The sequence below is a fragment of the Xyrauchen texanus genome, chromosome 6 (genome assembly GCF_025860055.1).
Source record: "Xyrauchen texanus isolate HMW12.3.18 chromosome 6, RBS_HiC_50CHRs, whole genome shotgun sequence".
In the NCBI taxonomy this organism is placed as follows: Eukaryota; Metazoa; Chordata; class Actinopteri; order Cypriniformes; family Catostomidae; genus Xyrauchen; species Xyrauchen texanus.
This window is the reverse complement of record NC_068281.1, coordinates 26266377-26293138: the sequence shown is the minus strand read 5'-3', so window position 1 is coordinate 26293138 and position 26762 is coordinate 26266377. Positions and strand designations below refer to the sequence as shown.

Genomic DNA, 26762 nt, shown 5'->3' with positions numbered 1-26762 from the left:
AAGGGCTATGGATTTAAATGACCTCTGAACTACAGTCTACAGGATAGATTGTACTTTGTGTTTTAATGTAGGACAGTGGAGATTACCCCTTGACCATATCAGGTCCATTGTGGAAGAAGTTTCGCTACAACTTCTGTGAGTTCATCAGTGTCCTGATTCGTCAGTGCCAGTACAGCATCATCTATGATGAGTACATGATGGACACGGTCATCTCTCTGCTCACAGGGCTCTCGGACTCTCAGGTCCGAGCCTTTAGACACACCAGCACTCTAGCAGGTAAACACCCCACATGTCTTTCTCTGACTGCAATCATACAACCAAGCAGCCACAGTCTGAATGAGGGATATGGCTTTTAAAAATCATACAAAATGTGACTTTCCCAAAGTATAAACACTATAGTAAACACTATGGCTGTTTCTCGTTTGGAAGGCTGCATCCTCCGGAGGTCGCATTTGTCGGCCGCATACATCATCTCGTTTCAGAAAAATGAGTAGGAGACTTTGAATGCAGCCTTCAAATGCGACCGTCTTTCAAGAGAATTTGGAGGATGCATGAGGTGTATCCTTCGTGGGAACTCACAACCCACAATTCTTTGCTTCAACGAAAATTTCAAAAACAATTATGCCAATTTGCCTGTAAATATGAAGTTCAAACGCAAGGAATGTTAATTCCCAAGTTGAAGTACCTCAGTAGATGGGTGCAGAGTAAATAATATGTATAATTATATTAATATATAATTAAAATAAAGTATTAGACTAAAACTACACCTGTAAAATAAATTTTCTTTTCTCTTTACATCAATATAACTCTCGTAAAATGTACCTCATACATTCCCTTCTAAAGGGATTTTGTTCCCTTCTCACTCAAAGCGATCGCGCTTGTTAAAGAGTGGCGTGCTGTCATAGCAATCATGTGACGTTCCATTTCTTATTGTCCTACGAAGACCATCTTGTTTAAACGAGGCTGGTTTAAAGGAGGATGCTCAGTATACTGCAGCCTTCAAAGGATGCATCCTACCTAGCACGCAGCCTTCGAACAAGACACAGCTTATAGGTGTGCCCAGACCGCACACTTCTGCACTGTTCTACGTCATTTTGTGTAAGTAGTGTGAGTAGTATGTTAACAATGAAAATGCAAAAAAAGAGACTTGTACTATAAATACCCGAATGATGCACTTCTTCAACCTTCACAACGGATTGTGGAATGTTGGACACTTAATGCAATCAGTGCTCGCGGCTTGCCATACATAGCGGAAGGGTTACCTGACTGTATTACTGGTCTGACAAAACAATTCGAAATAATGGAGAATTTTGCAACTTGCGCAGCTTCATAGACACATTAGCGCCATTCTTTATTTTTAATGGGAATGACAACGAGGCTGTGAGGGATAGACTTATAGTCTCTTTAATGGGCTGTACTGCAGTTTAAAATGTTTTTGGATCATTCCACATAAACATTGATAAAATATCTGTCCCTGTCTAAGAACATTCAGTATACAAAGAACTCAATACAACATGAGTTCTGGAAAATCAGATGTGATCAAGGAGTTTTATACAGCGTTATACCGTTCGTGCCATTGAAGAGATGGTGAGTATTGAAGAGAGCACTTTACAAATGTATGTTAAATGCTTTACCATTACCCTTTGCTGTGTGAATATGTACGTTGTTTGGGATACAAGTGTTGAACAGAGGATGGCTAATTCGCTAAAGCTAGCGGCAACACATTGCATGCTTTTGAAACATCACTTCCTGTCAGCGGTTAAATGGCAAATGCTTTCGTTAGTTAAAAAAAAAAGTTAAGCATTCCATTTGGGACAGTACCACACTTTGAAAATTCATTCATTTGATGGTTGAGTGCATAGTGTATTTTGTAAATGCATAGTGTAAAGTGCGTTATTTGGAACACAGCTCATGGCTCTGTGGTGCTATCAAAACATTGTTTTGTTTGATTGAGCTGCCCTACACGTCAACACTGGTTTAACCAATGCCGTGATTGACAAACTATCTTTTTCGGGAGAATTATTTTTTTGTTGGGTACTGCTTGTGCCACATAAATAAGAAAATTATTTCTGGGCCACAAGCGTCTCTAAATGGAATTGCAAAAACATTGACTGTTTTCACTCAGGTTTCCCAAACCTGCTTAACCACAACAGCTCTGAGTTTTCAAGCCATTATCAGGTTTGTTGTTTGTGCCCATGTTAACTTGCCATCCCTTGAAGAATCTCAACCACACAAATCTCTCTTTCATTGTTTTTATGTCCTCAGCCATGAAGCTCATGACAGCTCTGGTAAACGTGGCTCTGAACCTAAGCATTCACCAGGACAACACACAGAGACAGTACGAAGCAGAACGGAACAAAATGGTTGGAAAGAGAGCCAATGAGAAACTCGAACTTTTGCTCCAAAAGAGGAAAGAGGTATTACACCCTAAAGGCTGCTTTTTCACTTGGTGTAAAACTCATTTGTAAGCCTGTATTTAAATTAAAGTAATACAATTATTATTTACGTATATATACTTTCTCACCAGCTCCAAGAAAACCAAGATGAAATCGAAAACATGATGAACTCAATCTTCAAGGGAATCTTTGTTCATCGTTACAGGTCATTTAAATTTGTAGACCCTCACAATGACGCACACTATAGTGCTGTCATAGCCAGCAATGTGTAAACATATCTTGTGTGTGATTGACAGGGATGCGATTGCTGAAATCAGAGCGATATGTATAGAGGAGATTGGTGTGTGGATGAAAATGTACAGTGATGCCTTCCTAAATGACAGCTATCTGAAGTATGTGGGATGGACCTTACATGACCGGGTATGCTATCTCTGCAAACACCAGTAAACAGCTTTTTGTGCTCCTGTTGCAATTTAATTTTCAGTTTAATAATATCAGAATGTGACATTTTCAGCAAGGTGAAGTGCGGTTGAAATGTTTGAAAGCCTTACAAAACCTCTACACAAACCGTGAACTTTTTCCAAAACTCGAGCTCTTCACAAACCGGTTCAAGGTAAAGCGAATTCAGGAGTGGTATTGCAATTCTCTGAATCTCTGGTACATTTTGACCATGTTAAATCCTCCCCCTCATAGGATCGTATCGTGTCCATGACCCTGGATAAAGAGTATGATGTTGCAGTGGAGGCCATCAGACTGGTCACATTAATCCTACAGTAAGTGAAGTCCTTCTGCTGTCTGGAAGCTTTTCTTTATCAGTATATATATTCATAATTTTCTTCATTCATCCAGGGGGAGTGAGGACGCTCTGTCTAATGAAGATTGTGAGAATGTCTATCATCTGGTGTACTCTGCACATAGGCCTGTGGCAGTGGCTGCAGGGGAGTTCCTGCATCGAAAGTGAGTCGGTTTCCTTTCTTTCGTAACCTTTCACCCCTGCTCTTTTTTGTTTTGCATTTACACATACAATAACAATCATTTAGGACAGTGGTTCTCAACCATGGGGCTGGAGGCCACTAGAAGGCCTCAGCAAACTTCCAAGGTGGGCTGCAAGATGGCTCAATTTTTTATGTAAAAGTTATATAGTAAAATAATATAGCATAGTTTAAATGCTAAAACATCAAGATAGTAGTTTTTTTTTTTTTTTTAAATATCGCAATGCCAAATGTTTAAGTAAGTTAGGATACAGTACAGATGCTAGAGTAGAAGTAAACATGCAGAAAAGTATAGAAAATAGAAGTTCATAGAAAGGGCCTTGTTCATAGTTATTTTACTGTATAATGGTCTGAAAATGTGGGTATTTTGTACCCAGCACACATGGGTGATTCTCGTGACATATGAGGTGTCATGAAACATTTTGATGATAAAAGTAAATGCTATCAAAATAAGAAGGATACAGTTATAGACATCTCTTCATGTACTATTTTGTACATGATTTCAAATGACATCATAAAAAACAATTTTGTTGTTTTTTCCACATTTAAGGGGAAATGTTTCATTACCGCAACGTGTCCATGACTGGATTTGTGTTTTTTGAGATGGAAATATTTATAATTAAAAAATATAAAAAATAAAAAGCTTCAGTGCATGTTATACTATAAACATTTACAGTAAAGAAACGTGGTATTTGGTGAACAATGTTAAATGTAGTGACAATAATAAGGAATATAAATGTGTCCAAGACCAATTTTCTCATCCTCCGCAACAATTTTCAATCATTGTTTAAGTCCTCAAGGAACTAACATTTTCAAGAAATTTTGTTGGAAGGGACATAATTGACTGTGACACTCAAAATGGCTAACAGGTAAGCAGTTCTTATTTTTTCTCTCCAAATAAAAGTTAAAATTTTGTTTGTCATATTACCTACACGACTTTTTAGTTCTCATTACTGAAACATGAGTTTGTGAAGTTTTAAAAAATGTTGCCATTTTAATTTTTTGATTACTATATACCCCGTTATGGTCTAAATATAAAAAGAGAGGGAAAGTTTAGCTAACCCTCATTTAGCTTCCACAGTTAGCAAGAATGTTTAAGGTCGCTCATCCTCCGCAACACCATTATCATTCACCGCAACAATTGAAGGCCTGTTGCGGTGGAGATATTCAATGTTTCGGTAATGAGAAACAGACTTCTGAAGGAGGGACGTGCACTATAACTCTTGCTCATTTCAATATAACTTGATATTTGCCTTAAACACTTCTTGAACAGATTGCGTAAACAAAATAGCTATTACAACCCCCCCAGCAGGGGTCACTAATTTTTCATTTTTATGAAGTGCTTCCACAAAAAGCAGTATGAATGCAGTGTAGGCCACCTTCTATAAATTTTACTCTGAAACAATGTATTTCTATGTCTTTTTCAAGAAATGTTACATTCAAGATGACTATTGTGTATTTTGTTACAGGCAAGCATCAGTTGAAAAGAAAAGGGCATCAGCAAAAGACAGGCTGGCAAAGCATAGGGAAAAAATATACAGCAATGCAGTGTTACTTGAGGAGTACAGAAGAAAGGAGAGAGAGGGGACAGGGTGATAATGGGGAAAAAATATAACTTGGATTCATTCAGGGGACAGGGTGATAATAGGGAAAAAATATAACTTGGATTCATTCAGGGGACAGGGTGATAATAGGGAAAAAATTAGAGATGCACCGATTGCAATTTTCTTGCGATTTTTTCCGATTTTCTTTCTAAGAACTATTATTGACTGCATGTACAAACAAAATCTACCTTTCTTCAATGCAACATTTTATTTTCATAATAAAATAAATTATTAAACATTACAATTTCCCCCAAACTGCACTAAGTTACAGGATCTTCTCTCACTTAAACAACTCTGAAAATAAAGTGCTCTGTGACTGAAGGTAGAAATAACAATTAACTGCAAATGAGTTGCTTTATATAACAGATGTCATTTTCCACTATTTTTATAAATGGACCTTTTTCTCTTTATTACTCGTCTAACAAAACAATTATTTAGGTTTATGACCTCAACCTTGCAACCTACAACACATTTGCGCTGTTGATATCTGTGCAGGCAGTAGACGCGGGATGTTAAATCAAGCATCACTGGTAGATGGGAGGAGAAGAAGAAATTTTATTTCATTTCCCGAAGCCATATCGACAATGCCCACGCCTTTTGCAATGTGTGTCGCACTGATTTTAATATCGGACAAGGTGGGAAAAATTACGTTACTCAGCACATTAAATCACAACGGCACAATTTGTATAGTATTTAGCCTGCCTCTGCCATCCAGCACCCAACTTCCCCTCTCCCGGATTTGTGTACCCAAATGTTGACAGATAACATGCTGTGTGTTACATGACACAAGATTTAACAACTCGGGCAACACGACGTCGGAAAATAACCTCCAACTCTGTATCGAGGAAATGTATCAGATTTCTGATCCCTCTGTCCTCAACTATGGAGAACATCTGGTCATCCAGGGCCATGAATTCCATCATTTTCCTCGTAATTGCTTTGGTCTTTTCGTTGCTCATACCAAGGAATGATAAGAGAGGCTGCTGACTTGTGACTGGCTCTGAGCTCTGACAAGCTTTAGCCGCTTTCACTTTTTTTTTTTTTTTAAAAATGGGCATTTTCATCTGGGTGATGGTGTTTTAAATGTCTAATTAGGTTTGTTGTTCCGAAAGTTATTGTGGTGGTTCCCCCACGGTTTACTTTGGCCTTACAATTATTACAAATTGCGAACTTTATGTATTCTTCACTCACAGTGAAGATCTTCCATGCCAATGACGTTTTTACGTGCGGCTGTGACGTTATTGCCTGCGCCGCTGACAACAAAACGGACCGGGTTGGAATCGTAAAGACGTGAGGCTGACCGGCCGGTCACCGATCCGGCCGAGCATGCGGAAAATCGGCTAATTCCGGTCCCTGGCCGGCCGGTCGATCGGTGCATCTCTAGAAAAATATAACTTGGATTCATTGTTTTGACCAACACTTGCACTCACTCCCACATAGACACACGCACAGAAACATAAGTACACACACAGACATGCATGTGCATACACACACACACACGAAAACGTTAAGGCTGACATAATTGTACAGTATATATTGTATAAACACACACTCTCTTTCACACACATCACATACAGACATGCCCATGTGTGTGCGTACACACACTCATGTACATACACACTGATGCTGACATGCAAACGTGAAGGCTGACATAATTGTACAGTATACACTACATTTTACATACACTCTCTTTCACACACATCACGTACGCATGCACACACAAACACAATTAAACAATTTTTATCATAGTCCAAAGTTTGTATTTATGTCCGTGCTTACTGCATTTCACCTTTCATTCATTTTGCCTTTTCCAGGTATCGGAAACATAAAGAAAATTGTAAAATTAAGACTACTCAGGACCTCACAAGTAGACAGACAGCATGAGAGAAAAAAAAAAAATACAAATTATAATATTTATACTAATGGTTGTATATTTGTTAGTACTACAGTGTAGGCTACATGACATGATTCTTTATGAGCATAACATTGTAACTTATATACACAACACTTGTTAACACAAGGCATGGTACTGTGATGATTACGATAAATGAGAAAATGAAACTGTTTATGAAATAAATATTCTTTTAAAAATTGTATGCGTTTTAAATATGTAAAATAAGGTTAGGCATCAAACCCCTTTGTCAATAGTGAATGTGTGAGCTAAATGTCATTTCCGAAACATTGATCCTCATTACCGAAATGGCATTTTCATTACCGCAACATGTATCTTTTTTACAAATTAAGTAATAATTACATAATCATATTTTGTTTTAAAATGTATATACATATTATACAACACTACTTATTTAAGGTCTGCTACATAACAAATGTGTATGTTATTTTTTAGTAAAACAATTAAATAAAAGAAATTGTAAATCACGTATGTTTCGGTAATGAGAAAATATGGAAATTACAAAAAATAATAAATATGAAAAAGTAATCTCTCCAGAGTTTTACATAGCTTTGAGCATGAGTAATAAGAGTCTACTTTAACATTAGCCAAAAATACACATTTTTAACCATATATTTAATGTAATGTCATGTTGCGGTAATGATAATTTTTTATGGACTTCATCTAAAAATGTAAATAATTATATAGGAAATATTTTTTTAAATATTCTAAAAATAATGGTTATAGTAAGTTCAGACCTTAATCTTATATGTGCAAAAAGAAAATTGGCTTTAAGGGAATTTTAAAAATTCTGATGCTGGACACCTTCTAAATCTGGATTTCGTGAGAATCACCCACATACTACATGGCGGATACTAGATTTTACAAACATCAGGTTTCCCACGGTCATAGAAATCTTGGAAATATATATGGGAATTTAAACATTTGAATCTCCCAGAAATGCCTTTGAAATTAATACAGCAAATATAATGTTTCTCCCTATGCTGATCTCTAAATTATTTAATTAGATAGAAATTGCTCTTAAGTACAATCTCTATAAAATTGTGTTGTCACAAAAAACTGGTGAACAACTGGTAAAGTCATCAGTCAAAAGAAGTGGGGACCCTGAAACATACTGTCTCAAGGAAGTAAAAATTCAGTTGTACTTAAAACACTCATATGAGGACATCAGTGTAGGACATTTACTTTCCTCTCCCTCGCTATTAGATGACTGCATAAAAGGCTGAGAGGTCAGATCCATAAACATATCTTAAAGTACACTTTGTGCACACCTATGCATTAACGAAAATGGGACCCAATCCTCTCTGTTTCTCTGCATCATGGGTAGATTGTTCAGCAGACATGATCCTCAGGCAGAAGAGGCTCTGGCCAAGCGCAGGGGCAGGTGCAGCCCAAATGGAAACCTCATCCGCATGCTAGTGCTCTTCTTTCTGGAGAGTGAGGTAAAGCTGCTTTTACAGCCAGAACTGTTTAACCACTTATGATGACTTATGTTAGGGTAAAACAGTATCTTCTATGAATATCGTCAAATAACAAATATTGCCACTATATTGTTCATGAGATTGTGTGTTTCAGTGCTTAATGTGAATGTGTTTGTGCTTTCAGCTGCACGAGCATGCTGCATATCTTGTGGACAGTTTGTGGGAGAGCTCACAGGAGCTGCTAAAAGACTGGGAGTGTATGAGTGAGCTGCTGCTGGAGGAACCTGTGCAGGGAGAAGAGGGTATGGACACACAGAGAGATTCACTGGTGTTAGTACTAAAAAAATAATTACCTGTGAGCCATAGTGTACAAGCTCAGAGAAAGCTTAGAGAGATACATGTCAGATATGAACACATCTGTTTTTTTCATCCCATTTAAAGGTACTTCTCACTCCCCTTCTCTCTTTCTCCATCTCTCTGTCTATAGTGTTGTCAGACAGGCAAGAAGGTGCTCTGATCGAATTGACTGTCTGTACTATCCGTCAGGCTGCTGAAGCCCACCCTCCTGTAGGGAGAGGAACTGGAAAAAGGGTAAGACCTCCATTGACTGTTCTTGTAAACAGTACATGTAAAAAGTTCTTACTGTAACATATAACAATACAAATCTAATAGTTAATGTATTAGGTATCATTATCAAACATTGAAAATGTTTTTATTAATTTTAGTTGATTTTGTTTTTCATTTAGCATTACATTTCATCTGCTTACATAATTCTGGTCTGACATAATTGTGTGCCGCTCTTACTCGAAAAGAAAAAGAACATAGATGCAAATGTATAGGTCTTAATACACATCAGCATCATTTTATTGTAGAAATTGTGGCTCAGTATTGAGTTGAAGCCCCTCTGATTTGCTGCAGAGTTCGACCAATAGTGGATTTGCTGATACCAAAGGTGGTGGAAAAGTCTGATAACTGATTAATCGACCGATGTTTTTTTTTTTATTAAATGGATCTAAATAACAATAAGAAAATATCTTATTCTTTCTTACTATGAAGGGCACAGACATTAAGACTGCAATGTAATGAATAAAATCCTTAAAGCAGTTTGTTATGCAACCAAAATCCCAATAACCAAAGATTCGGTACATTATGCAGAACTTTATACTTTAAAGAAGCGTGAAGTACACCGGGACTCTTATTTTGAAATTACAGAGATTTGGCTACATTACAATGCTCTATATGTGAGTATTTACCAAATGAAGCTTTTTAGATTAACCAGATGGAGAGTTTTGTATGTATATACAGTATTTCACCAGATGAGTTTCATTGATAAGGAAAAAAAATATTAGGGAAAAAGAAAAACATTGGCAACTGTCAGCATTTATTGGTTTTCGAAAAATATATTTCCAAAAAGCAACTATCGGTACCGATTAATTGGTAAACCTCTAATTTATTGTGTAGGTCTTGACTGCAAAAGAAAGAAAGACTCAGATTGATGACAAAAACAAACTGACGGAGCACTTCATCATGGCTCTTCCAATGTTACTCTCAAAGGTAGGATGATACTACTCTGTCTTCTATTTGTCTTTCATACATCATAACTGAGTAATTTGTGTGCTGATATACCTGTCTTCCACCCACAGTATCAGACAGATGCAGAGAAATTAGGCAACCTCCTACAGATCCCACAGTACTTTGACCTAGACGTGTATAGTGCTGGGAGAATGGAGAAGGTAAGCTTTTCAAGCTGGATCTCCATAAATGCACCATCTGTTTTGCATTCCATTCACAGTTGGATGATGACTGGATCTGAATGTTCCAGCACTTGGATGCATTGCTGAAGCAGATCAAGTTTGTGGTGGAGAAGCACACAGATACAGAGGTGCTGGAGGCTTGCAGTAAGACCTACAGTATCCTGTGTAGTGAAGAGTACACCATCATGAACCGCGTGGACATCACTCGCAGTCAGCTCATTGATGAACTAGCCGACCGTTTCAACCATTCGGTGGAGGAGCTGCTGCAGGCGGTGAGAGATCTGTGGAGGTGATGGATAGATTTAAAATAGTGTTTCCCAGGCCCAAAGTGGTGGTGGTGTAGTGGGCTAAACCACATAACTGTTAATAAGAAGGTTGCTGGTTCGATCCCCACGGCCACCACCATTGTGTCCTTGACCAAGGCACTTAACTCCAGGTTGCTCCAGGGGGATTGTCCCTGTAATAAGTGCACTGTAAGTCGCTTTGGATAAAAGCGTCTGCCAAATGCATAAATGTAAATGCAAAAAAGTCATGGAAATTACTAAATGCCTGGAGATGTCATGGAAATATCTGTAATGAATGAACATTTTTCTATTGATGCTCTCCTCTAAAATATTTAATAGGCTTAATATTGCTCTTAGCGTACAACTTGCAAGCCATAGTGATGTCTGATCTGTGAACAAATGATTCTTTTGAGTAAGTTATTTTCAATTAATCTGTCACAAATGAATAATTAGTGAATCAGCCTGTATTAGGTCTGTCAACATGGCTGAGAAACCAAATTAAAAATTTCACTTAAATAATAGCAACATTTTAATTAAATTATTTAATTCTAAACATTCTAAACGTTAAAAAAAAAAAAAAACGGCTAGGGGAAAAAGCTGCAAGACATCTGATTTTTAAATCGATATTGTCTTGATATTGGCGCAGCGAATCAATATAAACCAAACAGCACTGTGTTACTGCTATTTTATTATTTATTTAGCAAAAAACATATCTGGCTGTTAACAAAAAGTCAAAAGATGTGACTATTAACAGAAAGTCAAAAGATTTAGCTAGTTCATACTCTCAAATCGTAAGTAAAAAAGTAAAACGAGAAAAGAAATGGTTCAATAGAGTAGAAAATTATATGTAAACTTGGTGTTGCACAGTAAACTATACCAGTGTACCACAGACTTAAGCTTCATGATAACGGCGGTACCACAGTGTTTTCACAGTTATATTGTATGGACCTACTGCTTTAACAGTGAGTTGCTGATAAGAGAGCAAGACACACCGGCCAAAGACCTCCATTCAAGGGGCCATTCTCTCCGAGTACGTACACTAGACGAGCGTCTTTGAACGTTGCGCTGCATCTCAGTGTTTTTTGCAGTGGCGCTGCAATTTATTAGATCCTGTGTCAATTTAAAAAGAAATTCAACCTTGTAAAAGCATCTTGAGAGACCTGCATTCTGTTTTATTTGTTGCGCTGCATCTGTTTCAGCAGTGAGTCTGTGATCAGTCAAAACGCACCGTATGTCATCGTCATTACATAAAAAATTCAAATGCACATTTTAGCATTGGAATATGCATTTTTAACTTCAATTCAATGAATATTTAAATTTCATTGGACAGCCTGAGAATCTTTTTTTTGTCTCTAGAAACATAGCATTATTCATTAGGTAGTTATGTATGTATGTATGACTCATAGCTTTTGCGGCATGGTTGCTAATCAAAGCTCTCTCTGAATGTCTGTCTTGTTTGCAGGGAGAAGAAGCTGATGATGATGACATCTACAATGTTCTCTCTACTCTAAAGAGACTCACTGCCTTTCACAAGTATGCTGCTGTCTTTTTAAATTGTGATGCAAAAGCTAATTCCTTCTGACTACTTGAAGTTATTGAGTGCTAATGAACTATCAATGTCTATCTCTCCTCTTTATCAGTGCTCATGACTTGACCAGATGGGACTTTTTTGGGAATTGCTATAGGTTGCTAAGGACAGGAATAGAGCAGGGATCTATGCCAGAGCAGGTGCGTCTGTTTCTGATATGATGAGTTTTTCAAGATGTCTGTCTGGTGACAAAAGCAACATTGACTTTATTAAGATAAGATCCTACGCCCTGATACTGAATGACTTTTGTTGTTTCATTTGTAGATAGCAGTGCAGGCTCTTCAGTGCTCTCATTACTCTATACTCTGGCAGCTGGTGAAGATCACAGAAGGCACTCCATCCAAAGTCTGTAACACATTTTTCTAATGATTTTCCATTTAGCAAATGGGTCTGATTCAACACAATGTAGAATACACTGATACTCTTGGAGCAGCCTTGGAATAAATTACTTGGGATTGAACCTGCAAACTTTTCATTGGCATCCCAGATCCTCAGCCACTAGGCCACCACCCTCACATTCTATTTTGATATAACAAAGTGATCTGATCTGCTATTGAGTGTGATTAGACGAAAAAAAATTATTATATATATATATATATATACACACACACACACACACACACACACACACACACACATACATACACTCACCTAAAGGATTATTAGGAACACCATACTAATACTGTGTTTGACCCCCTTTCGCCATCAGAACGGCCTTAATTCTACGTGGCATTGATTCAACAAGGTGCTGAAAGCATTCTTTAGAAATGTTGGCCCATATTGATAGGATAGCATCTTGCAGTTGATGGAGATTTGTGGGATGCACATCCAGGGCACGAAGCTCCCGTTCCACCACATCCCAAAGATGCTCTATTGGGTTGAGATCTGGTGACTGTGGGGGCCATTTTAGTACAGTGAACTCATTGTCATGTTCAAGAAACCAATTTGAAATGATTCGAGCTTTGTGACATGGTGCATTATCCTGCTGGAAGTAGCCATCAGAGGATGGGTACATGGTGGCCATAAAGGGATGGACATGGTCAGAAACAATGCTCAGGTAGGCCGTGGCATTTAAACAATGCCCAATTGGCACTAAGGGGCCTAAAGTGTGCCAAGAAAACATCCCCCACACCATTACACCACCACCACCAGCCTGCACAGTGGTAACAAGGCATGATGGATCCATGTTCTCATTCTGTTTACGCCAAATTCTGACTCTACCATCTGAATGTCTCAACAGAAATCGAGACTCATCAGACCAGGCAACATTTTTACAGTCTTCAACTGTCCAATTTTGGTGAGCTCTTGCAAATTGTAGCCTCTTTTTCCTATTTGTAGTGGAGATGAGTGGTACCGGTGGGGTCTTCTGCTGTTGTAGCCCATCCGCCTCAAGGTTGTGCGTGTTGTGGCTTCACAAATGCTTTGCTGCATACCTCGGTTGTAACGAGTGGTTATTTCAGTCAAAGTTGCTCTTCTATCAGCTTGAATCAGTCGGCCCATTCTCCTCTGACCTCTAGCATCAACAAGGCATTTTCAGCCCACAGGACTGCCGCATACTGGATGTTTTTCCTTTTCACACCATTCTTTGTAAACCCTAGAAATGGTTGTGCGTGAAAATCCCAGTAACTGAGCAGATTGTGAAATACTCAGACCGGCCCGTCTGGCACCAACAACCATGCCACGCTCAAAATTGCTTAAATCACCTTTCTTTCCCATTCTGACATTCAGTTTGGAGTTCAGGAGATTGTCTTGACCAGGACCACACCCCTAAATGCATTGAAGCAACTGCCATGTGATTGGTTGATTAGATAATTGCATTAATGAGAAATTGAACAGGTGTTCCTAATAATCCTTTAGGTGAGTGTATATATATATATATATTCATCCATTATTTCATCAAGTCCAAAATCTCCTTGAGTGTTACAACCAAAAAGACATTGTCTTTCTGCTATCCCAACTTCAGGATGATCTCCTAGCATTGAGAAGGGTTGTCAAGTCTTTTCTAGCTGTGTGCCAGCAGTGTTTATCAAATGTCAACACACCGGTCAAAGAGCAGGTAAGCTGAAAAACCACAGCCTGATGCAGTCATGCAAGTTCAAGAGTCAAATAAGCTGTGCCACTAACCTCTTGGCTTCCCCTCTATTTCTCCAGGCTTTCATGCTGCTATGTGACCTGCTTATGATCTTCAGTCACCAGCTCACCACAGGGGCCAGAGAGGGTCTGCAGCCTCTGGTCTTCAACCCAGACAGCACCCTACAGAACGAGCTGCTCAACTTCGTCCTGGACCATGTATTTATTGACCAGGACGATGAGAATCAGAGCATAGGTGAGCCTTGAGACACTATCACACCTAATTAGGCTTTTACAAGGACTCTACAACAGTGTTTTGAAGTGTAGCTGAAATGTATTGTTCTCATGTTCACAGAAGGTGATGAAGAGGATGAAGCTAACAAGATTGAGGCCTTACACAAGAGGAGGAATCTTCTAGCAGCCTTCAGCAAGCTCATCATTTATGACATAGTAGATATGCCTGCCGCTGCAGATATCTTCAAACACTACATGAGGGTAGGGGTGCAAAATATAATCCTCTATTAATCTGTAAAGGTAGCAGTCATTTTTTATGCTTATTTTTAATGAGAGTCATTGCATGATTTCTTGTAGTATTACAATGATTATGGAGACATCATCAAGGAAACACTAAGCAAGACTAGGCAGACGGACAAGATATTGTGTGCCAAGACACTAATTCTGAGCTTACAACAGGTGAGAAAACAGCCTAGGTATTCGTACGACATTCTCATTATTATTCAAGAGCTTTTTAAGAATAATCCTGCCATTTTCTTATGTTCTTCAGCTCTTTAATGAGCTGATCCAGGATCAGGGGCCTAACTTGGACAGGACGTCATCTCACGTTAGCGGCATTAAGGAATTGGCCCGTCGCTTTGCCCTCACATTTGGCTTGGACCAAATCAAGACCAGAGAGGCTGTGGCCACACTACACAAGTTAGTTTATGGTAGAACAGCCCTGTGGCTCTTGAGAGTTGAGTGTGTGTTTACTGCAAACTTACTGCTACATTATTTATGTATTCAGAGATGGGATTGAGTTTGCCTTCAAGTATCAGAATCCTCAAGGTCCAGAGTATCCCCCTCCAAATCTGGCCTTTCTAGAGGTCCTCTGTGAATTCTCCTCTAAGCTTCTTCGGCAAGACAAGAAGACAGTGTAAGTTGTCTGAGCACTTCACGTTTTTGAGCTACCCTGCTATAGTGAAAGGAACAAATCAACATTCACATTGCGAGTACTTGTGCAGCTGGAAGCTTTTTTATGCTTTTATGTTTTCTGTGTCTCCTAAGGCACTCATATCTGGAGAAGTTTATGACAGAGCAGATGATGGAGAGGCGTGAGGACATCTGGCTGCCTCTCATCTCTTACAGGAACTCTCTGCTCACAGGTGGAGACGAGGACCGCATGTCTATCACCAGCGGCAGCAGCAGCAGTAAGACTGGATCTGTACGCAGCAAAAAGGGCCGTCTGTCCATGCACAAGAGACGCATCGAGGGTGAGGATATAATGGTTCACATTACTCGAGCATATGTAGGAATAGGACTGCCTATATGTTTAAAAGTATATTAAGCAGTGCTTGGAACAAGCAGTCATGGGCTATTTTGTGTGATCTTGTGGTTCTGCAGAGGAGAGTGTGGATGCCTCGTGGATGATGAGGAATGACACCCTACAGACTCCCGGAGCCTTGCAGACACCCCAGCTCACCTCAACAGTACTCCGAGAAAGCCCTCGTCAAGCTGCCGAGCACATGCCTGACCCGGACTCTGAACCTGGGTCTGAATCTGACTATGTCCATAAGTAAGTGGTCATCCCATTTGGAAGTATTTTAGGATCTGTTGTGTCATTGCTGTTGTCATTTTTTAAATATTTAGTGAGGTTGAGTATAAATTGTCTCCTGCGATCTCTATCTCAGTCCTCAGATGCAGATGTCCTGGCTTGGTCAGCAGAAGATGGAGGAAGTGAACAGGAAAGAGCGCACAGCCATGAACTACATTAAGGCCCGTAGTGGAGGAGTGCGACAGACTGTGTAAGTGAAGAAACCAGGGGAATCTTTGTAGGACATTTCACTAGAAGAACCTTCAAGAGTTCAAGTGTCTTAAATGGATTGAGGTTCGCTTCATATACATATTCTATTTCTCTCATCTAGACGGGGCCTCATGGAGGATGATGCAGAGCCCATTTTTGAGGATGTCATGATGTCGTCTCGCGGACAGCTGGAAGACATGAGTGAGGAATTTGAAGACACCATGGTGATTGATCTGGTAAGGAGCTAGCTGAGTCTTTCCAGAAAATAACACTGATACATAAGCCTATCTGGTGTCAGTAGCTGGGTTTCCATCCAACTATATTGATGCACATTTTGAAAACGTGCATAAGAAATCCTGAATAGAAATGCTTGATATGCAAATAAAATCTCATAATTCACATAGAAATGTAATGCGCTAGTAGGAGGTGGATTCTCTTGAGTTTCTCATTAGTTAAAATGTTTATTCGCATATTGATGACGTATTTTGACCATTTGTGCATGTAAAGTGCGATGGTATTATGCTTGTCGGTTGGTATGGGTGTGCGATAGCATGATGTGATTGGCCCAACAAAAGGTTCGACCTTGGCTCACAATTCTTCCTTCACAGCCCTAGACATTCGGAAGTTTAAATGCACATCTAGTCGTTTTAAACACGGGCTTTGTAGGTATGACGAATGGCCATAGCAGCCATTTCAGCCCTCATTGTATGAGATATTACTCATTCTTCTGTGTCTTTTGGCAGCATTTAATACAATTATGTCTAATACCACAAAAAACTCAAGCAACTGGCTCAATCATGACAAAGCAGGCTCCCTCAAGATTAACATACGTTAATAACGTTGTGGATGGATTCGCACAATGATTTGTATTTTCTTTGGTCGAATATTCAGAAACGCACATAAAAATGCAAACCATTTTGAATGGAAACCTAGCTAGTGACACATTTTGCACAGTTACTGAGTTAATGCAAGATAACTTCATAATGTGATGTTGAGGGCTCTTATCCAGAAAATTAGACCTCTTTATCACTAAAAAGTCTGTCAGAATGCTGTGGTCATGAAATGTTAATACAGTATGAAAAAGTGATATAAATAATATTATCCGAAATCCTGTACAGCCTCCATCCAGGAACAGGCGTGAGAGGGCAGAGCTGAGACCTGACTTCTTTGACTCGGCAGCCATGATTGAAGATGAGTCGGTAAGGCTGAGATTTTTATGAAAGGAGAAACTGACATTAAATCAGTGCTACCTGCAAAGTCAAATGTTCTATTAAGAGAATAAATGATTGTGATTATTTATTATTAATAAATATTCATGTTTTTTTTCAGGGTTTTACAATGCCTATGTTCTGAGGTACCACGAGAGATTGAAAAAGAGCATATGATTAGATTTGATATGATCTCAAAGGAACAAACAAATTCAAATAATGGAGGCACTTGTGTTCAGTTTCAGTGATTCTGGAGTGAACTTTACACAAATCCAAATCTTCCATCAGCGGAGCTTCAGATATTATTTTAACAGATTCAGTCTAATCATGTCACATATGGTGAATTGTTCTGTTGAATGCTATGTTTTGTTCAGCTCATTTGAATCACACTGGATGGGATTTACATTGTGGTACAAATTTATCATGTAAGAATGTATGGTTCCATATGTTAAAGATGTACATATTTGTGTTTATCCATCCTACTATGTAGTTGCCCTGTACAGTTAGATTATGGAGTAGTTTTTACAATAAAGTCAACAAACCTTCTTTCTTTCACCCAAACAACCCAATCAGTCATACATTTTGGCAAATCTTCTGTCTAAATTTATACATAAAAATAACATTCTCTTGTTTTCAGTAGTTTTTGGGTAAAGGACTAAAGAAGGTAAACAGCGGTTGTGAGAAAAGTTTGGTCAGAATGTTGTTACAGTTGTGTTAAAATGTCTGTGTATTACACAATTGACCTAAAAGGGAATTACGTGTTGTGTATTTTGGCTTGCAGAACATTTGAATGGTCGGTTCTTTATCTTTTATTTCCAGTAGATTTAGTTTTCAATGAGGTTAGGCTTTATTTGTGTGAAATGTCTATTGAACATTTATTGTGGATTATAACGAGGAAGGTTTCTGCCAGTTGCTTTTTGTCTGGATCAAACCGAAGATCCTGCTGTGCCATGTTTTGATCAAGGCAGATTCAAGTATTGTGACACTAACTGCCTCTGTTTAAGTGCTTTATGGTCATGTGTTCTCAAAGTGAAACGTTGTACTAACAACAACATGAATTTTCCCATGATTGTCATTACTCCCAATCCAACTCTTGGTTAGCTTTGCTAGTGTACCTGTAAATTGTACATTTTCGATATAAAAAGGTTTTCTTTTGTAATACCTAGAAATTATGTACCACTTTCCCTTTTAATGGAAAACTGTTCTAAAACTTTTCTTCAGTGAACTTATGGAAAATTCACTTTTTCAGAAAAATATTAAATATGTAATCATGAACTCTGGGAGTGTTTTATTATTTTTCGAAAATGTTTAAATAACCGCATGATGTATACAAATACAGGGATAAGGCACAAAGAACTATGTATAAAAACATGTTTTTTCTCCATTCTGTATCTAGCAAATCAACAGATATTATTTGTGAAATGCTATAAAATAAGTAGTGTCGCACAAAGATTTACAAGGGAATGTTAGCATGTTTTTTGCTTGCCAACACCTCGAGATCTCTGCAGATCCTCTTGCGTGTGGTCGAAGGCTGAATGATGTCGTCCACAAAGACTGTGAAATAAATTGACATTAAATATTTAGTAGAATTACACATAATAGATTACTGCTGTAATGGAGCACAATTTAAAACAAAGGGGAATATGTGTTGTGTAGATATTCTCCGAGCACCTCGGACAGCAGCTGGGAAGGGATTGGCAAACTTGTCTACATATTCAGCTTCAGCTTGGTTCTCCTTTCCTCTGAAGATGATTTGAACGGCACCCTCAAACATGAAATTATACATTGTTAAGTAGCATGCTTTCTAAATACAATAATAATTACAGACAGACAGACAGTGTATGTATATAAATAAATAATTAAATATTACTTCTAAGACACAGTTACTTTAAGCACCATCCTATGGCAAATTACGGATTTACTTAATCGATGAAATAGTAATCAAACAAATACACGGTCACACAAAATGCAAAACACAGTAACTACGGTAACTGCAACTAAGAAAAATGGCTTCAAAATGTTTGATTGTCCAGTCAAATGTATTATTAGATTTCACACTCTATTTTCTCTGAGCATAGTTGGGCAAAACTTGTCTATCGTAGAACTGATCATAGTCTAAGTGACCTGATTTTGGTCAGAACTCAATTCTGACCAAATGTTTAGTTACAGTTTTGCCTTTGTACAGCAGGCAGAATATATCAGCAATTGCATCAATGTTGCGTTAGTGTTTGTTTAATTACCAATAAAGGTCTACCAGCAGAAATGGTTATAGTTTGTACTGTAAACAGTTGAACATGTGAAATGATCTCATTGCAAACTCGGAGTCAACAGCATCTTATATTCATCTAACTGCTACAGCATCCAACATAGATATAAAACCAGTAGAAGAGAAATTAACAAGTATGGGAGCCAATCATAGTGAACATTGCTGCAGTGATAGTGTATATTAACACCCATGAAGGCTGAAGTTAGTGTGTATCTCTGAATGCCATCACATGTTACTTACACTGTAGAATGAAGCATTCAACTCTTATTTAGATGTTCATTTGTATAGGACCAATTCTTGAATGTATGTTCCCAGTTTGCCAATAAAAGCTGATGAATGTCCAGTGTAGAAATCCCCATTATTCACCCACAGCAAACAGTTAAAATGTTAACTGTTAAAAAGCATTAGCTATGGCACTCATTTTAGTTAACTCCTAGGCATTTCTCAGGTTTACCTTTGCACCAATCACTGCAACTTCAGCAGATGGCCAAGCATAGTTGACATCTCCTCGCAAATATTTGGAACTCATCACATCATAAGCACATCCATAGGCCTAGAGACAGGACACACAGGGTTTAGTGTACAAGCTAGTTAAGACCTCATACATCAACAAATCATGCTGCCACCTACCTTTCTAGTGATCACTGTGATTTTTGGAACAGTTGCCTCCGCAAAAAGCAGTTTGGCTCCATGTCTGATGATGCCTCCGTACTCTTGGGCTGTGCCTGTTCAATCACAAAATGACCTTATATAAATCATGAAAGCTGCAAGCAATTCAGGATATATGTCATAAGTCCAGGCCAAGTAACAGATTTTCTAAGGATTCTCTAGACACCTAGTAAGAATCCAGGCACATCTACAAATGTGATGAGTGGAATGTTGAAAGCATCACAGAACCGCACAAGCAGCCCTCCAAGGTCTAAGGGGTCTTAAGTCCGCCTGGCATTATTTTGATATTTTGGCTTCTGGAATGGTCAATTTTCATAGCAGAGTGAAGAGAGTCATATTTCTGGATTCTATAGATTCTCATCTACAATGTGGATGCATTGTAAATACACTTCTTGAGAAATTTTACATGTTCTGATGTGATATATCACCAAAAAAATACAAAAAGCGGATATTCAATTTTGTTGTTTTTATTATATAAAAAATATTAAACATAAATGAATAAGGAATTTTACAACAAATATTTATTCCTCAAAGGCTTTAGAACAACTTCAAAAGAAATTGGGTGAAAAAATATAAAGAAACAAAACAACTATTTACATTTCTGTGACTATAGTCACCATAAGTTTTTTTTTGGTTGAAAAACATAAGAAAATATAATAGGGAAAAAACCGTTCATGTGAATGGAATAAGAAGCTGTATAAATGGAGTAATATCCAAAAACACCACAAGATGGAACTGTTGCACCACTGAGTGATGTGCTTTTCATCAGTCATTCTCTGCCACACTTGGCTGAAAGGAATTTCACACCCCTCCCCCCCCTTTTACTCCAATGACATCTGACCATGTCATTCTTTGCTTTTGGTCTGTGATTGGTACACACACACACACACACACACACACAGCTCTGTGATTGGTTCACACACACACACAGGTCTTTGATTGGTTTACACACACCAACAGCGTTTTATATCATTAGATAAAATATAGTACAATGTCTTTGTTTTGCGGTAAAATCTATAATAATAATGCTATAGATTTGCACTAAAATACGGAAGGCTTATCATTCGCGGAAGTCAACACAGTCTATGCAGACGAATGTCAGCTTTTTCATAAAAAACAACAAAAAAAAAAGTAAGTTAATACCTTGATCCATTCCGAAGTTATTAATAGATATGTCAGAGGTGCGCACTTTGACGCTCTGGATCGTCAGTCGACTTAGAAGGGTTAACAAAGGAGTTTATGTCCAAGCAGCCTGAAATGTACAAAGAAATGGATAGCTGCAAAATCAACTGCTGTCAAACATATAAAAACTATGTAAAAATACAGGCTTGTATAAACACCCACCAGATGCCACTTTTGTCTGGTTTCCAACTATGCCTACTGTACGGCCTTTCATCCTGGCAAAACCCACCACAATATTTTTTGCATAGTTGGGCATAATCTCAAAGAATTCTCTCTCATCTACTTTCTATAAAACAGAAATAAGAATCATAAGAACTGCATGTCCCAAGTATCCACCTTTATCGGAGTCCCTGAATCATTCATTTTGTAAAGATCCACATACACCATGAATGATGTCCAGCATGTCATAGGCTTTAGTGCTTTCAATAGGAACAACAGTGTCCAAACCAGGAAATCACTGAGGAAAATAAATCGATAAAATAGCAGACGTGACAGAAGACATTGGCCGAGATTCTGTTCACTGATAGAGAAAGAAAATATGTGCAAAATCATCCTCTCACTTGGGATCATGGCACTCAATGACAGGAGCTGGATATTTGTTGCTCAATGGGAGAAAGTTGAAAAAGTATCGTAAATTCAGAAGGGCATCAATGTCATTTGTGAAAGCCCAATGGGCAACACCTGAAAAATGGCAAGAAAAGAGTAAGCTATAAGTTTGCTAATTCAAACTAAAAGGAAATATCACAAAAATGTTCATAAAAAAAAAATTGAGGAATGTACATACGTACAAAAAAATAAATCAAATGGCTTGACTTACCAGACACTGCTGTGTGTTTTTGCTCCACCGAGCTCCTCCTGGGAAACATCTTCATTAGTAACAGATTTAACCACATCAGGCCCCGTTATAAAAAGGTAGGAGGTGTCCTGTAAACACAAGGATGTCTCTTAATTGGGATTGTTAGGACATTTACTGACAGCCTGGATCATTTCTAGTCAAATGAGTGTCAACAAGGACCTGCATCTAAAATTAAAATAGGCCAGACACACATAAAAACTTGAATTTATATAAAAAATAAATGCACTCTTTAAGGGACAGTTCACCCAACAATGACTTTCTTCTGCTGAACACAAATTAAGATTTTTAGAAGAATGTTTCAGCTCTGTAGGGCCATACAACACATTAATGGGGCCAAAACTTTGAAGCTCAAAAAAGCACATAAAGGCATCATAAAAGTAATCCATACGACTCCAATGTTTAAATCCATGTCTTCTAAAGCAATATGATAGGTGTGGGTGAGAAACAGATCAATATTTTAGTTCTTTTTTACAATCAATTTCCACTTTTCACCACCACTTTCAATATCACCACCTACTGGGCAAGGAGAATTTATAGTGAAAAAGGATTTAAAATGCATTGTATGGGGGGGCCTGGGTAGCAGTCCACCACCTGGATTGAGGAGAGTCAATACGCCACCACGAGAACCTAGAGCGCATTGGTTATTGGGCATTCCAAATAGGGGAGAAAATGTAAAATACAATGCAAAATATGCATTGGACCTACAGAGCTGAAATTTTTGCGTAAAAAAAAAATATCTTCGTTTCTGTTCAGCAGAAGTCGTCATACACATCTGGGATATCATGAAGGAGTGTAAATGATGAGAGAAATAACATTTTTGGTGAACTATCCCTTTATGTCTTTCACCCTGCCTACACCAAACGCAAACAGTGTGACACGACAAAAGCTAATCGGTCCCTTTATCAAAATCAAATCAAATCACTTTATTGTCACACTACCATGTACACAAGTGCAACAGTAGGTGAAATTCTTGTGTGCAGTTCCGAGCAACATAGCAGTCATGACAGTGACGAGACATATAACAATTTACAGTAAACAACATACTTACACAAAACAATTTACAAATCAAATGTACACATACTTACACAACACAATAATTATATACAATACACACAATATAAAATACAATAAGGAGTATATGAAATATATATATGAAGTAGTATATTGAGGAGAATATGTTGACAGTCCAGTGTGAGATATAAGATGAATAAAGTGCAGTGCTAATTATTGATCGTGATAGATCAAGTGTTCAACAGTCTGACTGCTTGGGGAAAGAAGCTGTCATGTCAAAACTTTATAATCAATAATGCTGTCTACACTGGATGCATAGATCACGTCACGCTGAACGTAAACACCCATTTTGAACTGCATGTGCTGCTCATGCTAACAAGACAAATAAACATTTTAAAACGTTTGTTTCGACGTGTCCAGAGTAGAGAGCATCAAGCCTTTCCAACGCAACATCGCTCGATTCCGGTGAAGACAGGGTATTAGACTCTGGTCAGGTGGAAATGTATTAAATGTTACATTTGCAACCTCAGTACTTTTATTCACTTACCTTCACCATGAAAGTAAAGTCTGTGAGAGCAGGAGAGTACACGGCACCCCCCGCACATGGGCCTACACCAGATGCCAATACATTATGCTAAAAAACAACAATTGCAATGATTAAAATTCTGATACATTTATGTTAAATATAAACTGTGTATTTGTGAAAATTCAGCATACCAAGAATCATTGCCTGGTCCATGAATCTGTGAATAAAAATTGCAGCAGTTATCATTTCAGTTTTGTGTCAAAACTTGTTATTCTGTGCATTAGGTCTGGGTTTATACACCAAATGACTTTAGTCAGTTCAAAACATAGACCTTGCAGATCTTTTGAGCATGGGCCCCTGATAAACTGCCTCCAAACACTGTGAAGTCCTGAGAACAAAGGAAACATTAATTTCTATTAAAAGCCAATATTGCTCCAATGTAACCAAAACTAAGGTTCAAAATCTTGTTTCGTACCTGGCTGAAAACATGGACTAGCCTGCCATTGATCCTGCCCTGTCCAGTCACAACACTGTCACCTGGATACTGCACAGAGACAGAGAGGATGAGCTTATAAAAGTGACCAATGGCAAACACAATGAAGGGACAGTCTTGCATGACATTTTTTACGCATTTGGCAGACGCTTTTATCCAAAGCGACTTACAGTGCACTTATTACAGGGACAATCCCCCCGGAGCAACCTGGAGTTAAGTGTCTTGCTCAAGGACACAATGGTGGTGGCTGTGGGGATCGAACCAGTGTACTTCTGATTAACAGTTTACCAGTTATGTGCTTAGACCACCACCACTCCCTAACTCTCTCCCTAATTTCACATTTAACTCTGAAATCATAACTTTTAATCGACTCAAATGATTTATGCATTCAGTTCTTTGTTAAACACAGCAGAGGTATCATACCTTATTATGATCTGCCTCCATGCCAAAGTCAGAACAGCGATGCTCCACAAACATGTCATACTTCACGAAAGTGTCAGGGTCCAGCAAGAGTTCCACTCTCTCGCGCGCCTTCAGTTTACCCTGCGCAGAGGCATTTGGTATTGTACCCGCTGCCCTCAGTCTCTAGCGATTTGTTCATCACTTTAAATGTGTTTTAACGTGAGTTTTTTTTTTTTTATCTTACCCTTTAATGCTGTGCATCCATTCTCTGTTGTCCTCCTCCCGCAAGCGCTGCCTTTCGCTCCTTGACAATTCTCTCCTGCACAGAGAGGTGGCTGACAGAATACCATCTTGCATTTTGAAACACCTTCGACTGAGTAATTGCTCCGGCGACTGCCCTGTACGGAATCTGACCTACACTTTTAAAAGAAAATGTTAGGCCATTTAACAGTCCCAAACTGCTTCGCATTAACGTGCAGGTCGCCATTCCTGTGCATGGAGAGCACCAGTTACGTCAGAAAACTGTCAATGTCTTCAGCCAATCACCTTTGAGTACAAAATCTGTCCAGCCAATCACTACGCGCTTAAAGAAAAGACGTGAATGGGGGAACCAATAATTGTAGAGAAGTGTCCAGTTAGACAAACTTGATGGATGAAGTCAATGTAAAAAAATATTGAAACTACCGCTGATCAATGGAAACTACACTTCCCAAGCGTTTGTTGTCTGCCGAGAGAATAGGTACTTTTGGTTTGAAAAATACATTTAAATGATTACTTTTTTCTTTTTGAAAAAGTAACCAATCTTCCAGTCTTAATTCCATATGTTTTTACATTTTCAATACTTTCTCTAAAAAGGACTTTTTACTTACTGTGTAGCATAATATGTTAAATATCCGTATTGTCATGAAATTATTATGTACCTTATTTTTTTACTTAGCAGGCGTTGACAGTCTTAAAACATGCAATATTTGTGTTAGGGGCAGTATTTGCAAACGTTTGCGCTGTCTTATTACATAAACTTTGTGAACTTGACTCTATTTTCAAAAATGTGTGTGTCTCATGTATTTGGTATCGTGCAGTTCATAACCTAGACCGCATTGTGGCATTATTGCTAGTATTAATAGATGTACTTCCTCGATGAAATGTACATAATTTGAATCTTTTAATTAACTTTAATAGGCAATACAGGATCTCAATAAATGAATAAAATAGCACTTTTGAACATCATGTGATATTTCACTTTGAAAAATATCACTTTCTTAAGCTCAGCATGCAGGAGTTAGGAAGACTTTAGGTAGCAAAGCCATCAAATAAACCTTTATCATAAAATCATACCAAAAATGCAAATGCTGTCATAATTTACTCACCGTCCTGTTGTTCCAAACCTGTATTACTTTCTTTCTTCCAAGGAACGCAAAAGAAGACGTAATGCAGAATGTTAGTCTCCATTTATTTACATTGCATCTTTTTTTCTTCAATAAAATGAAAGTGAAAGGTGACTGAGAACGAATGTTCTGCCACACATCTCCATTTGTCTTACAAGGAAGAAAGTCATACAGGAACAACATGAGTGATTAAATTATGGCAGAATTGAGATTTTTGGGGTTAATAATCCCTTTAATGTGCTTTTAAAAGAAACATAAAAGTAGTAAAGTCTTTGTAATTAGGGAATGGGAAAAGCAGCAGTAAAATCTTTGCCCTTGGTTTGACTCAAACAAAATGTGTTCTGTGACATTCATATTTTTTTAAATATAATATCACAGAGCATTGCTCCAGGGCTTGTTTCTTGGGCTATGTTACTGGGGATCTTTGACTGGTGAAGCTTTCTCTGCTGGACCATGGGTAATGTAGTTGTTTACCAGGAATTCCGCTATTAATCACACATTTTTAATCAATTAAGGTGAAAAAACAAACACATACACAGACTGATGGCTTTAACAGAAGCATATACCATCAATGAACAATCTTGGAGATCATGGTAGGTATGTTTTTAAAGTTGTATAAAGTTATAGTTGAAAAACTATTTGTCAATGAAAAAAAAAGAATACGGTTACTTGTTCTTAGGGAACTAGAATTAGTAATGCTGAACCTGTCCTTTTTTTTAACACAAG

The 26762-nt window shown here is 38.1% G+C and overlaps 1 protein-coding gene and 1 pseudogene across 1 annotated transcript in view; one reads left to right on the top strand and one right to left on the bottom strand.

Annotated features, from left to right (window-relative positions):
• LOC127644755 (cohesin subunit SA-1-like) overlaps nt 1–18498 on the top strand; it is a 74525-nt gene extending 56027 nt beyond the window's left edge. The window contains exons 7-34 of the mRNA XM_052128121.1: nt 72–276; nt 2266–2417; nt 2528–2601; nt 2693–2816; nt 2911–3009; nt 3090–3169; nt 3246–3353; nt 8232–8346; nt 8510–8627; nt 8813–8916; nt 9787–9879; nt 9969–10058; nt 10148–10351; nt 11826–11896; nt 12004–12091; nt 12216–12296; nt 13915–14007; nt 14103–14277; nt 14377–14516; nt 14613–14714; nt 14806–14954; nt 15043–15171; nt 15303–15508; nt 15639–15810; nt 15926–16039; nt 16160–16274; nt 17157–17237; nt 17368–18498. Coding sequence (XP_051984081.1) covers nt 72–276; nt 2266–2417; nt 2528–2601; nt 2693–2816; nt 2911–3009; nt 3090–3169; nt 3246–3353; nt 8232–8346; nt 8510–8627; nt 8813–8916; nt 9787–9879; nt 9969–10058; nt 10148–10351; nt 11826–11896; nt 12004–12091; nt 12216–12296; nt 13915–14007; nt 14103–14277; nt 14377–14516; nt 14613–14714; nt 14806–14954; nt 15043–15171; nt 15303–15508; nt 15639–15810; nt 15926–16039; nt 16160–16274; nt 17157–17237; nt 17368–17391 — 3306 coding nt within the window. The 3' untranslated portion in view covers nt 17392–18498. The remainder of the gene's footprint in view (nt 1–71; nt 277–2265; nt 2418–2527; nt 2602–2692; nt 2817–2910; nt 3010–3089; nt 3170–3245; nt 3354–8231; nt 8347–8509; nt 8628–8812; nt 8917–9786; nt 9880–9968; nt 10059–10147; nt 10352–11825; nt 11897–12003; nt 12092–12215; nt 12297–13914; nt 14008–14102; nt 14278–14376; nt 14517–14612; nt 14715–14805; nt 14955–15042; nt 15172–15302; nt 15509–15638; nt 15811–15925; nt 16040–16159; nt 16275–17156; nt 17238–17367) is intronic.
• Nucleotides 18499–18662: 164 nt separating this feature from the next.
• Nucleotides 18663–25722, bottom strand: LOC127644772 (propionyl-CoA carboxylase beta chain, mitochondrial-like; annotated as a pseudogene).
• Nucleotides 25723–26762: the final 1040 nt, after the last annotated feature.